Here is a 12,968-nt window from a genome sequence, read left to right as displayed (position 1 = left end):
GAAAATAACAATAGCTTGTCTCTTTTGTTGACCTAGATTTTTCTTTTTTTTTTAATATTAATATTACACGGGGTTGAGGATTTAGCTTAGTGGTAGAGCACTTGCCTAGCAAGCCCAAGGCCCTGGGTTTAGTCCCCAGCTCCAAAAAATAAAATAAAATATTACACTTAATGTTATAAATAATAAAATATTAAACTCCTGGCACATAATATCCACAAAATCTGGGTCACTACAATGAAAAGACCAGATCTATGAATAATAGAAGAAGAAAAGGAAAGCCAGGTCAAAGGCACAGCAAATATTTTTAACAAAATAATAGAAAAAGTACTAACCTGAAGAAAGAGATGCCTGTCAACATTCATGAAGCATAGAGAACACCAAGTAGATTGGACCAGGAAAAAAGTTCCCTGAGCACATAATAATCGAAAAATTAAATGTGGCCTAGATTTTTCAAAACCTACTTTTATAAGGGTTCTTAAAACACTTCAACCTCTCTTCTAGCTACCACCTACCTACCAGAGGTGGTGGGAAGAAGAAGTTAATAGGAAACAGGGCTTGCAGATCTGTTTAGAAATGGTTCTTTGAGGGCTATTTCAGTCATCATTGCCAGCAGTACCACCAAGGAGAGACAGGCTCTGCCAGTCAGCCCAGAGCCCATGGAAGCCATCGGCACATCACAAGAAGTTCTGTGGTGAGTTACTGTCTACAGAGTTATGACCAGCAAAGATCAGCAAACCACTACAAGAGCGCTGTCAGTGAGGATTAGTCAGGCAGAGCAAGGTGAACCAATGCCAGAGTCTCGCCTCATTATCTGAAGGGTCGTTTTTATATTCTTTCTAGACATCATGTGTCCTCTCACGTGTCTGCTTCTGCAAAACATCATTTGATAACTGAGTTTCCAAAGAAACCAGAAGTTTCTACTTCGGCCTTTGAGCAGAGAGATTTTTTTTTCATCATAACAGAGTAATAACAAAGATATCTAAGATAAAAAGACTATTAAGGAGCAGACCATGAGGCCTATTTAGTCTGTTCCCAGTACTGGGGAAGTCAGGACAGGAGCAGAGACCAGTGTGAGCTATATATGGGTTTGGAAGAGGCTTTTAAGATTTTTTTTTCCTGAAGCTGGGGACCAAACCCAGGGGCTTGCGCTTGCTAGGCGAGTGCTCTACCACTGAGCTAAATCCCCAACCCTTAAGATTTTTTTTTTTTTATGTGTTTGTTTTCCCTGCATGAGTGACTGTACCACATTCATGCCTGGGACTCATGGAGGTCAGGAGATATTTTGGGTTCTTTAGAGCCAGAATTACAACTGAGCCACCATGTGGGGTCCCACCAAATCCTGGTACACTGCAAGAACAATCAGTGCTCCCAACCACTGGACTGTCCCAAGCCCTTGGGCAGGTTCTTAACAATCACAGACTTAGACTATCCTCCCCAACATCAAGTTTACAGTATGTTTTATCACCTAGTCTTGATGAGTAGGCCACTACGTCCTATTGTCCCCCTTGGTGAGTCGCTCCTGGCAGCCTGTAGCTTTGCCTACCAAGCCATGTGCCAGCTTGATTACACACACCCTTCTGTGCCGGCTGGTGTTGCTCAGCGACAGCTCGTGGTTTGTTTTGTTGAGACAGGGTCTCATTACGTAGCCTCAGCTAGCCTGTGCTTGACATGTACAGCACTCTGTCCTTGAACTCATTGAGGTTACCTACCTCTGCTTCCCACGTGCTGACGTTAACTTCGAGGGCTATTATACCCAGCAGTAGCAAGTTTTTAGTTTATACAAGCTATAGCCTGGGGCAGAACTTCCTTCATTCTCTTGGTTGAGTAATAGTCCAGTTTGTGGTATCCTGCTATGCTTGTCCCTCCAGGGTTCTTGAGCTCACAGCTCAAGCCCAGTGTGGTAATGTTGAGGTAATAGAACTTCTCTATTTTTTTTTAGCTTAAAAAATGTACTGTCCTCTCTCTCTCTCTCTCGCTCTCTCGCTCTCTCGCTCTCTCGCTCTCTCGCTCTCTCTTGCTCTGTGTGTGTGTGTGTGTGTGTGTGTGTGTGTGTGTGTGTGTGTGTGTGTTTTCAGTGGTCAGAGGATAGCTTGTGAGGAGTCACCTTGTGATTCCTGGGGATCAAACTCAACTCAGGTAATCATGCTTGGCAGGCAGTAAGTGCCTTTACCCCTTGAGCCATTCCGCTGCTCACTCCCCACCCTCACACACCTTTCGAGATAGGGTACAGCCCAGACTGGCCCAGATGTAGCCTCCCTCCTGCCTCAGCCTCTCAAAGTTAACAGACGAGAGGTACCCCATCATTCCTTGCACTTCAACCTTGGCATCTGTATGATACTGCACAGAACTGGTGCCAGTCATCTGTGAAATGAACAAACGAATGAACAGAGAAAAGAGGGGAAGCAGGTGTCCTGTGCAGAGAGAAGAGTAAAATGGGGCTCCACCCCTTGTCTCTGGAGTCTGGCTTCAGCTGATGCAGCTCAGCTGAGGCCACCTACCCTAAAGGCTGTCCACTGAAATCACCCTATGATGTCAACAGAAGAAGCTGGTGTGGAGGGAGTGGGACCCCAGGGTGTCTCTCCCCCCACCCCCCCGCTGCCAGGTTATCTTCCATCAGGTATCCCTGTTTCCTCCGCCTTGGTGGCCACTATCCCTTCCTGAAGGGACTGGCCAGCTCCAACATGGGGAGCATGATTCTGGCAGGCCCTGCCCTTCTCCCAGATACCTTTGTCTTGCTAGAATTCCCATTAGATTCCATTCCTAAAGCTAGCTGCCCTGCCAAGGTCTATTCTCTTATTTGGCCACTTCCTCCTCCTGAGGCTACCAAGGTCAATGCTACCGAGTACTGAAGTCCAGCAATCAAAAGCCCCTTTGGCTCATCTAACTAACACACCCAATTAAAATTAAACACCTCGGGTTGGGGGTTTAGCTCAGTGGTAGAGCGCTTGCCTAGCAAGCACAAGGCCCTGGGTTCGGTCCCCAGCTCCGAAAAAAAGAAAAAAAATTAAACACCGCATCCTAAGACAGGGTTTCTCCCTTAATAAACTGACATTTGCCTATGGGCCACATCAGTATCCTCTCTCCTTCCTGGACAAATACTCCTTACTTCCTCTCCTCTCCTTTGTTTCTCTTCCCTTCTTTCTCTACCTCCTGTCTTTGTCCCTTATCCCTGCCCTCTGTCCCTCTGGAGTAAATAAGTCTCCTTGTGCTGAGAACTTAGTCCTAGGGGTCCTGAGAGGATACTTTTCCTTTCACTTCCTTTGGAGGCTGTGACTGTGTCCATTTATGAACCACATAAACCAGATGTGAAGGTGGGGATTTCTACTTTGACAGACTGACAGGAAGATGTTAGAGCACCACGGCCCCAAAGCTGCTCAGAAGGGGGTGGACAAAGCCAAGCCAAAACAGCTCATGTTCTCCAAGACTGAGCCACATACACAGGACAACCCCACAGGACCAGCCCTGAGAACAAAGCGTGAGGAGGATTTGAGAGCTCAAGGGAGTTCTCTGAAGTCGACCCAGGAGAGAGCACATCTCACCCTGAGCCTAGGCGAGAGTCACAAGAACTTGCCCAGATGTGCTGACTCAGCTGAACCCTTGGGCCCTTGAGTGGGATCTGTCATCAGGACCTACGCTGGTTTCCTCCTCTGTTGGACCTTTGTCAGCCCAAAGACTCACCACCCTGGAGAGGAGCAGGGGGTCAGAGAGGTACCAGCTCCATCCTAGAAAGTGTTAATTTCCAAGACCCAGGATAGGAGGAAGTGGCTTTGCCACTGGGTGCAGAGGCAGAAGGGGTTGGGGCAGGGAACTTACAGCCAAGTCAACTGTGCTGGTTAGGTACAGGGACACATCACCCAAGACCCAGGGTGTGCATGGGAGCACCTCACACACATTGTAGTTCATTTTAAAATAAAAAAAAAAAAGTCAGGTGTGAACTGGGTCTGCAGCTCAGCTGACAGGGAACTCTCATGGTGAAAAAAGCCCCATCCCAGTACCACAGAAAATATGCCCACATCTATATGATCCCAGCACCCAGGAGGTAGAAGCAGGAAGAGCAGAGCTTCAGCATTGACCTCAGCGATAGAGTGGATTCCAGACCAGCCAGGATGCTGTGAGATGCTGTTTTAGAAAAATAAAAACCAGAAAGGGAGGGGAAAAAACACAGAATAAAATAGATGAACTCTGTGGTTCACTCCAGTTTTGCTTTCTTGCTTTGGTTTTGTTTGGATTTTGAGTTTGAATGTCCCTATGTAGTCCAAGATAACCTGGAACACCAAATCCTCCTGCCTCAGGCTTCTGAGTGCTCCAACTACAAACTGAAGCCATCATGCTTTGCTGTTGGCCTAGAGGGCAACACGACTGTAGGATGTTATTTCAAATGCTTTGCAAAGGAAGGCATGATGGGTGCTGTGTGTGCAGCGAGTCTGTCCTTTCATGTCTCTTTCTGACCTCAGGGCCTTAGCACATGCTGTTCCCTGTCTGCACACTGTTCCCGAACCTCGTCCCCCAAAGCAGCTTCTCCTACTTTCACTCTCTGATCGCTATATGCCTGTTTCCTGACCTATGACTACTTCAGGGCTGCTGTTAGAGGCTGGGATTGTAGCTCAGTAGGTAGAGTGCTTATAGCTCAGTAGGTAGAGTGCTTATAGCTCAGTAGATAGAGTGTAGCTCAATAGGTAAAGTGCTTGTAGCTCAGTTGTCAGAGTGCTTACTTAGCAAGCATGACGCCAACAGTACATAATCTTGCCATGACGGTCGGCACAGGCCTGCCAGCACTCAGGAGGTCGAAGCAAGAGTTCAAGGTCTTCAGCACCCCAGCTTGGGGTGCATAAAACTGTCTCAAGGGAAAAAAACCTAGAAGAATATCAATATTGGGAAGAAGGGTGACAGCTGTCTCAGGGGTTGGCAGAAACTGCTCCAGCTACAGACAGAAGCCTTGAGAGTTATTCTGGTCCCGCCCTGTTCACCTGCTGGAGGAAACAGGAACTGTCTGAAGCTGCCCGCCCTCCCCTTCTGACGAGTGGACCCTGAACCGAAACTTAACACTCCAGTGGCAGCTCAAGAACCCTTCGGAACACAGCTCAGCCTGTCCAAGGTATGCATCCTACATTCCTGCACCCCGCATCCAGAATCCTGGCATCCCTACATTCCAACATGCCCCAGCTGCAGAACCGCTGGGCTCCAGCACTGGGTGGGGTGGTGCTGGGAGATGAGAGAAGGGTTTACCAGAGGAGGGAAGGAACCATTGCAAGCTACGTCATGGCTATCCACACGTGTCATTCCAGAGCTCTGGAGGCCAAGGCAGGCTGTATTACAAGTTTGAGGCTAGCTTCAGCTACATAGTGAGTCCTGATTCGTAGAAACCTAGTGCCTCAAGAAAACCACGAGGGGAAAGCAGAGAAAGATAACGCCTCTCGCCCCATGAGGTCCTACTGGAGCTGCCAGAGGGAGGAATTGAACTGAGAAGCTCAGGGAGACGGAAGGGAATATAGCCAGGGTTTTGTTTGAGCAGGGAAGGCAGTGAGACTGACTGGAAGAAGGGACATTTATATTGAGTCTTGAAAGACTTGTAGGAGTGTTCTGAGAGAGACAGAGAATACATTTTGAGACCTTTCAGTGCTAGCTTGTGACTGGGTTCAGCTGTACTTTACCGAGACAGATGTATCTGCTTCATAATGCTGATACATTCTGGAGGATGCATTGGTAGGCGACAGCCTGGACAGGATTGCCTGTTGCCCTCCTAGAGGCCTAGACTCCAATCTGCATGAACACTGTCAGAACTGGAGCACTGTGGCAAGTGTCTGTCTGTCTGTCTCTGCCTGTGAAACAAGGTAAATAATGAAATAAAAAAGGAAAGTAAACTGGGTGGGGTGGAGTGGTATACTCCAGAGGCAGAGGCAAGGGGATCTCTGAGTTCAAGGCCAGCCTGGTCTATAGAGCAAGTTCCAGGATGGCCAGAGTTCTACAAAAAAAAAAAAAAAAAGGAAGAAGAAAGGAAGGAAGGAAGGAAGAAAAGAAAGAAAGGAGAGAGAGAGGGAGAGAGAGAGAGAGAGAGAGAGAGAGAGAGAGAGAGAATAGAAAGTTGAGGGCCCCCCCAAAAAAAATTAAAAGGGGTTGGGGATTTAGCTCAGTGGTAGAGCACTTGCCTAGCAAGCGCAAGGCCCTGGGTTCGGTCCCCAGCTCCAAAAAAAAAGAAAGTTGAGGGCTAGCAAGACGGCAGAGGAGGATCTTTTTTTTTTTTAAATTTATTTATTATCTGTAAGTACACTGTAACTGTCTTCAGACACACCAGAAGAGGGCATCAGATCTCATCATAGATGGCTGCTGGGAATTGAACTCAGGACCTCTGAAAGAGCAGCTGGTGCTCTTAACCACTGAGCCATCATCTCTCCAGCCCCTTGGCAAAGGCTCTTAAGAACCTGAATTCAGATTCCCAGAACCCATGCAAAAGCCTGGTGGGCAGGATGGTTGGTCAACTGTCATTACAGAGTGTGGGAGGTGGAGAGAGGTGGAAGGAGATGCAGGGTGGTGGAGGGAGGTGGAGGGAGGTGCAGGGAGGTGGAGGGAGGTGGAGGGTGGTGGAGAGAGGTGGAGGGAGGTGGAGGGAGGTGGAGGGTGGTGGAGGGAGGTGGAGGGAGGTGCAGGGAGGTGCAGGGAGGTGGAGGGAGGTGGAGGGAGGTGGAGGGAGGTGGAGAGAGGTGGAGGAAGCCCCTCCTAGGGAAGTTGTCTAGACAGACTCAACAAGGCTGCCAGCTCTGGTTCATTCAAAGACTCTGCTTCCATCCATATGGCGGAGAATGAGTGAGGAAGACACCGGTGTCAGCTGCAGGCCGACACACACAGCTGCACACACATATGTGAGTGAAAAAGACACCTATGTCAGCTTCAGGCCTAAACATAACAAACGCACACACATGTGTCTATACACATGGTCACCCCCCATACACACTAAACAATGTTAAATATTAGAATGAGGCCAGAGCGTCAGCAGCTAAGAGTGCACACTGCTCTTGCAGAGTTGCTGAGCTCCTGCATAAGCGCAGGGCCCCTGTGAATCCATCTCTGGTGATCGGTGCCCTCTTCTGGCCTCCAGTGGTTCCTACACACACATGACTATTACTCGAACACATATTCTAATACAGAGAGGCACACACATACATGTAATAAAAATTAAAATCTTTTAAAACAATAAGGGGCTGGGGATTTAGCTCAGTGGTAGAGCGCTTACCTAGGAAGCGCAAGGCCCTGGGTTCGGTCCCCAGCTCCGAAAAAAAAAAAGAACCAAAAAAAAAAAAAAAAAACAATAAGCAATTAAATAAATAAAAAAGGGGGTAATAGGAGAAATTCAGCTTTTTCTTTTTTTTTTTTTTTTTTGTGGAGACTGGCCTAGAAACTTCTGACCCTTCTGTCTCCACCCGTAAGTACTAAGATGGCAGGAGTGCGCTACCACACATTACTCTGTCCCAGTCATCCCCTTAATGACTCTTGATGACAGTTAATGACAGAGGTTAAGGCTTCTGTCAGAGAGGTTACGTTTATGACCTCATCACACAGCAACTGTGTAGGGTAGAATTTGAACCCAGACCATCTGCCTCTAATTCCAGACTCTTTGATACCTGCCACCCCAGGCCTTATCCTGGGGAGATCCTGGCCTGGAAAAGACAGAACTAGACAAAGATTGTTCACGCCTGTGGAACCCCTGCTGAGAGAGGCTAGGGGACAGAGAGAGTGTGAGCTTGGTTATCAAATGTTCATTAATGGAGTCAATAAATGGCTCTCCTCTGAGGGCCACACCCCGAGGGCATGTGTTTGTTCTCTGTGAACAGTCACCCTTTGTCAACAGACCCCTCCCTGTGGGATCATCAATGTGTCAAAGGCTTTCTCCAAAGTCCAGGGCCTGGAGGTAGGGGCTGCAAAGCTCAGGTCTAAGGATGACTGAAGTGTGAGTGAGGAGGCATAGGGAAGATCTTTTAGCTGGTTTTCCTTCCATTTAAAACTTAATGCTATTTTGCATTTCAAGACCATGTCACTTCTCCCGTTCTGTGTCACCAGCCCTCAAAGCCCAGCAGTACCAACATGTGTATGAATTGACAGGGCACAAAAGCAGCTGTCATCTACGGAGGCAGAGGCAGGACTGGGCCACCAGCCTTGGATACATAGTGAGGCTACCCTGTCTCAAACCAAACCAAATGCCCACTCAGTCAGAAAAATACTTCCCATGTGAGCTTGAGGGTCTGAGCTCAAGTTTGCCTTTGAGTAAGCATGGAGACAACAGAGCAAGACAAACACCCGCCCAGCATGGGGTGAGGGTCTGGGAGACAAGAGGACCCTGGAATTACATGAGCAGCTGCAGGTTCAGTAACAAACCCTGTCTGGGAAGAAACGTCTTAGCCATTAAGGGCACTCGCTGCTCTTTCTTGAGAATCCCAGTTCAGTTCCCAGCTCATAGCCATCTGTAACTATAGCTCCAGGGGATCCAGCATCTTCTGGCATCTGAAGGCACCAACACACACACACACACACACACACACACACACACACACACACACACACACACAGGACAAATGGATATATATATATATTGCATACATACATACATACATACATACATACATACATACATAGATGGATAGATAGATACATACATGGATGGGTGGGTAGATAGGTAAGTAGGTAGATAGATAAGTAGATAGATAGATAGATAGATAGATAGATAGATAGATAGATAGATAGATAGACCCCCCCCCAAAAAAAAACCATGGTACAGAGTAATAGAGGAAGGCACTTGATCCCTCCTTCACACTCTTGCCCCAATGGCAGTGCCTGCTACACAATGGTCACCAGGAAGCAAGTCTGTGTCCACAGGAATTGCCCTTGCTCTGACCACCTGAAAGGCTCCCAGCAGGAGGCACTATGGTCTGTAATAGTAGAGTGAAGAGATACCCACCTCTCCCTCCCCCCCCCCAGGTGACCACCTTCCCTGGATGCCATGGCAGAGGCTGGGAGGCTCCCTCCACCACTACCCCCTCGGCTGGACTGGTTTGTGCACACCCAGGCGGACCTGCTGGCCCAATCCGGGATCCCCGAGTGGTTCCATGGCACCATTTCCCGAGAGTAAGACATAGTACAACCCCCATCCTACCCACATCCTGCTTCTTAGTCCTTCACCCTAACCACAGTGAACATTTGAGTAACCAATCAGGCAGCAGACCCCCTGTTCACAACGATCTCAGTAGCTCCAGGCTATTGGAAGCTGAGGACCAGGAAGAGATAGACACGGAATGAGATTACACAGCAGGTGCATAGCACTGCTGGGCTCTGGACTCAGTACATCAGACCACAGCCCCTGCTTTTCCGTCTGGGATACTGTGCTACACCGACGAGGGTCTCAGACCTGGGACAGGCAGGCAGAGGCTGTGGGAGGAGGTCTAAGCAGGAAGCCACCAAGGAAGACTTGGTGTTATTTTCTTCATTCAGAGGCTCTGGCTAGGGCTCAATTGATAAAGTGCTTGTAGTTTAGTTAATACAGTGCTTGTAACTCAAGAGTGCTTGCCTGGCCTACACAAAGCTCCAAGCTCCCAAGCTCTGTTTCTACTCCCCATAAACCAGCCATACTGCCGTCCCGGCACTCAGAAGGTGGAGGGCAAAGGATGAGGAGTTCAAAGTCATCATCCTCAGCTACACAGTGAGTGTGAGGCCAACCCAAGCTATATGAGGCTCTTCCCCCCAAAAACGAAAGAAAGGCAATCTGCAAGTGCGGGCTTCCAAGCTCCAGGCTCTCAATCCTAGAAACCAGGGCAGGGTCATATGTTCCCAAGTTCTTGGCTTATAAAAGGGACTGAAGATAAGGGTTCACGTGGATTTGCAAAAGCTGCAAAATGATCTAGTTATGAGCCAAGAAAAAGTGGTTAGAGAGGCTCAAGATTGACAGGAGAGGCCAGCAAGATGGCTCGGGGTAAAGGTGCCTGTGTAAGGGTCCATGATTCCATGAAGGATGATACCCCGGGCTCACACGGTATGTACATGTAAAGAGTGTTTTATTCTGCAGAAGTCCAACATGCTGGTGTCTCCCATTACCAAGATAGAGAGACCCAAAGTGAACTCACAAGGCCCAGTTTAAAGCACATTGAAATTCAGGGATAAATACACTTTATCTTACTCTATCTCTAGGTATTCCAGAGCCATTATGGAGGTTTGAAGCCTGGAGTCTTTTTCTATTAGTAATTGTCTTGCCTGGGCTTGCCTAGACTTGCCCAGTTCTTAGGCCTAGTCCCCTTAACTGCCATTTTGAAGCCTCCCATGGAATCACCCTGTCTCATCCCTCTCACATGTAGCCAAACTTGACAACAACAAGGCAAAAGGAGAAAACCACCTCTGTGGGCTGTCTCTGACTTCTGAATGTATCAGCACATCTGCCCATGCACACAGGATAAATAAGTTAAATGTGATAAAAATTAAGAGACTGGCAATAAGTCATGTGAGTCAGAGTGTTTAAGAATTCTTTTCATTTCCTTGTTTTGTTTTGTTTTTGTTTTGTGTGGTGGTTTGCATATGCTTGGCCCAGGGGGTGGCAGTATTAGGAGGTGTGGCCTTGTTGAAGGAAGTGTGTCACTGTGGGGGTGGGCTCTGAGACCTTCTTCCTAGCTTCCTGGAAGACAGTCTTCTCTTGTTTGCCTTCAAAACAACATATGGCACTCTCAGCTCCTCCAGTGCCATGGCAGCCTGGACGCTGCCATGCTCCCCATTGTGAGGTTCGAGTTGGACTTCTACCAGGACCCCTTGAATGAGACTCACGGAGGCGGTGGTCGATGCAAAAACAAGACTTTTATTATTCCAGCATGTTGGGGCCGTCCTGCTTCAAGAGGGAGACAACCCTGAGCAGACTCTAACAGGGAGTTATATACCTTTGATAAGGGCAGATTTCAAACAATAAAGGCAGAATTCAAACAACATTAACTGGGTAGGGTACTATTGGTGGAGCAAATCGACCTGCAAACTGACTTGTGGTCAGTGGACCGTTCGGGACTTTCCAAAGGAAGTCAGTTGGGTGACGGGTCAAGTGGTTTGTCTGATAGTCGGCTTGTAGTTGTTCCAGGAACTAAGCTGGCTCTACTCTTCCTGGAAGGGAAGGGTCTTAGTGCTAGGAGGGTTGTGGTGAGATTTTCCCATTGACCTTAGATTGACCCCAACTCTGGCTTTCACCACCACGTTGATAATGGACTGAGCCTCTGAAAGTGTAAGCCAGCCCCAATTAATGTTGCCCTTTATAAGAGTAGCCTTGCTCACGGTGTCTCTTCATGATAGTGGAAACCCTAACTATGACAGAACTTGGCACAGGGGACTGGGATATTACTATGTTAGGCCTGACTATGTTTTTCTTTGAAGGAATGTGGATTTGGGGACTTTGGAATTAGAAAGCAGTGGAATGCTTTAAGTAGGATGTAATGGGCCATCCTAGAAGAAATATAGAAGATATTGGTGCCTGACTGGAGAAATTTCAGAGGAGAGGAATTTTAGTATGCTTCCTAGAGATGATTCTTACAATGTTTTGGTGAAGAATGTGGCTGCTTTTTGCCCTTTTCTAGGGAGTCTGCCTGAAACTAAGGTGAAGAGATTCAGATGTGTTGTATTAGGAAAGGAGGCCTCAAAAGGCCTAGTTTAGACTTTATCCTGTGGTTCAGTCTCATGAAGAGTGTTTTGATCAAGCCTAGCGAGCTCTTAAAGGGAAAATACAAAATGTGTAGTTGAAAGACTAAAGGGAACCAGGAAGTGAAATGAAGCTGAATTCCATATTCAAGGAGATAAACAGATTGAGAAGAGGTGACCTCAGGACAAGATCCCGCCCAGCCAATGTTAGGCATTATTACCCCATTATCGTTCTCATTTGAACTTTTAATCAATCCAGAAATGGAGGGCACACTTGTGGCCCTTATCTTGAGGATGGAAGACACAGGCTTTCAATCCAGACCTAAAGAACAGTGGCCATGAAATACTTTGGCCCAGGTGTGATGGTACACACCTTTAATCCCAGGAGACAAAGGCAAGCAGATCTCTACGTTCAAGACCAGCCTGGGACAGAGCAAGTTCTAGGTGAAGAAAAACTGAAGTCCAGGCGTGGTGGTGGACATTTCGTTTTGGGGGAATTGTTTGTGTGGTTTTTGTTCGTTTGTTTTGTTTTAGACACAGGGTCTCTCTGTGTATCCTTGGCTATCTTTGAACGTACTCTATCAGGCTGGCCTTGGACTCAGAGACCCACCTACCTCTGAAGTGCTGGGACCAAAGGTGTGCACTCCAAGAGGAGGAATTTAGTTGCTAGGGGGCTCCTGTGAGTGGTTCTGTTTTGATTCACATGCCTGGATTACGTAGATCTGTACTATAATGCCCCTGACGCTAGTCATACGCATGCCCAGTTATGCACAGGTAGGAAGTGAGGGATTCGCCATCCTCTTGAGGGACACCCACCATCTGCCTGACCATTTACCCAAGACCAATTGAAGCTGGGTCAGACTTTTTCTTGGTTTGTAACAAGATATTTACAACATTTTTAGTATTTTTGTATTTCTTTAGTATGTGTATGCAGTTTGGAAGATAACTTGTTAAAATCCGTTCTCTCCTCCTACATGTGAGTGCCAGGGTCTGAATTCAGGCAGACAGGCTTGGCTCCAAGACCTTTACCCTCTGAGCCACTTGGCCAGCCCTTCATTTCTTTGTCTTAGATACGCTGGGAATACATTGAAATGGGAACTAAATTTGACTGTTTTGGGGAGGAAACTTAGCCCATTCTTAAAAGAGAGATGTGCCCATGGGAGTCCATGGTTGCAGTGTGCATGGCTCAGAGGGAAGAGGGTGCACATGAACACAGAGCACGAAGGTGAGAGAGCCAGGCTGCCAATCGCACTACTATCAGAGGGCTGTGTGCGTAGCCAGAGCCAAATGGAACCCTGGGTTACTAAGACATCGCCTATGCT

General features: G+C 47.6%; 1 protein-coding gene across 7 annotated transcripts in view; it reads left to right on the top strand.

Moving 5' to 3' along the window:
- Nucleotides 1-81: 81 nt before the first annotated feature.
- Nucleotides 82-12,968, top strand: part of Hsh2d (hematopoietic SH2 domain containing) — a 22,429-nt gene continuing 9,542 nt past the window's right edge. For 2 of the 7 annotated variants that reach the window (XR_005494527.2, XM_039094087.2), the window contains exons 1-2: nt 82-5,095; nt 8,968-9,114. Coding sequence is in view for 4 of the 7 variants with exons in the window: in XM_039094087.2 (XP_038950015.1) it covers nt 8,990-9,114 (125 nt within the window). In the remaining 3 variants the exon portion in view is untranslated. The remainder of the gene's footprint in view (nt 5,096-8,967; nt 9,115-12,968) is intronic. The other 5 variants (XM_039094088.2, XM_006252795.5, NM_001271328.1 and 2 more) reach the window with 5 other exon arrangements.

The sequence above is a fragment of the Rattus norvegicus genome, chromosome 16 (genome assembly GCF_036323735.1).
Source record: "Rattus norvegicus strain BN/NHsdMcwi chromosome 16, GRCr8, whole genome shotgun sequence".
NCBI lineage: Eukaryota > Metazoa > Chordata > Mammalia > Rodentia > Muridae > Rattus > Rattus norvegicus.
Note: the sequence above shows the minus strand (reverse complement) of the source record. Positions and strands in the feature narration are given on the sequence as shown.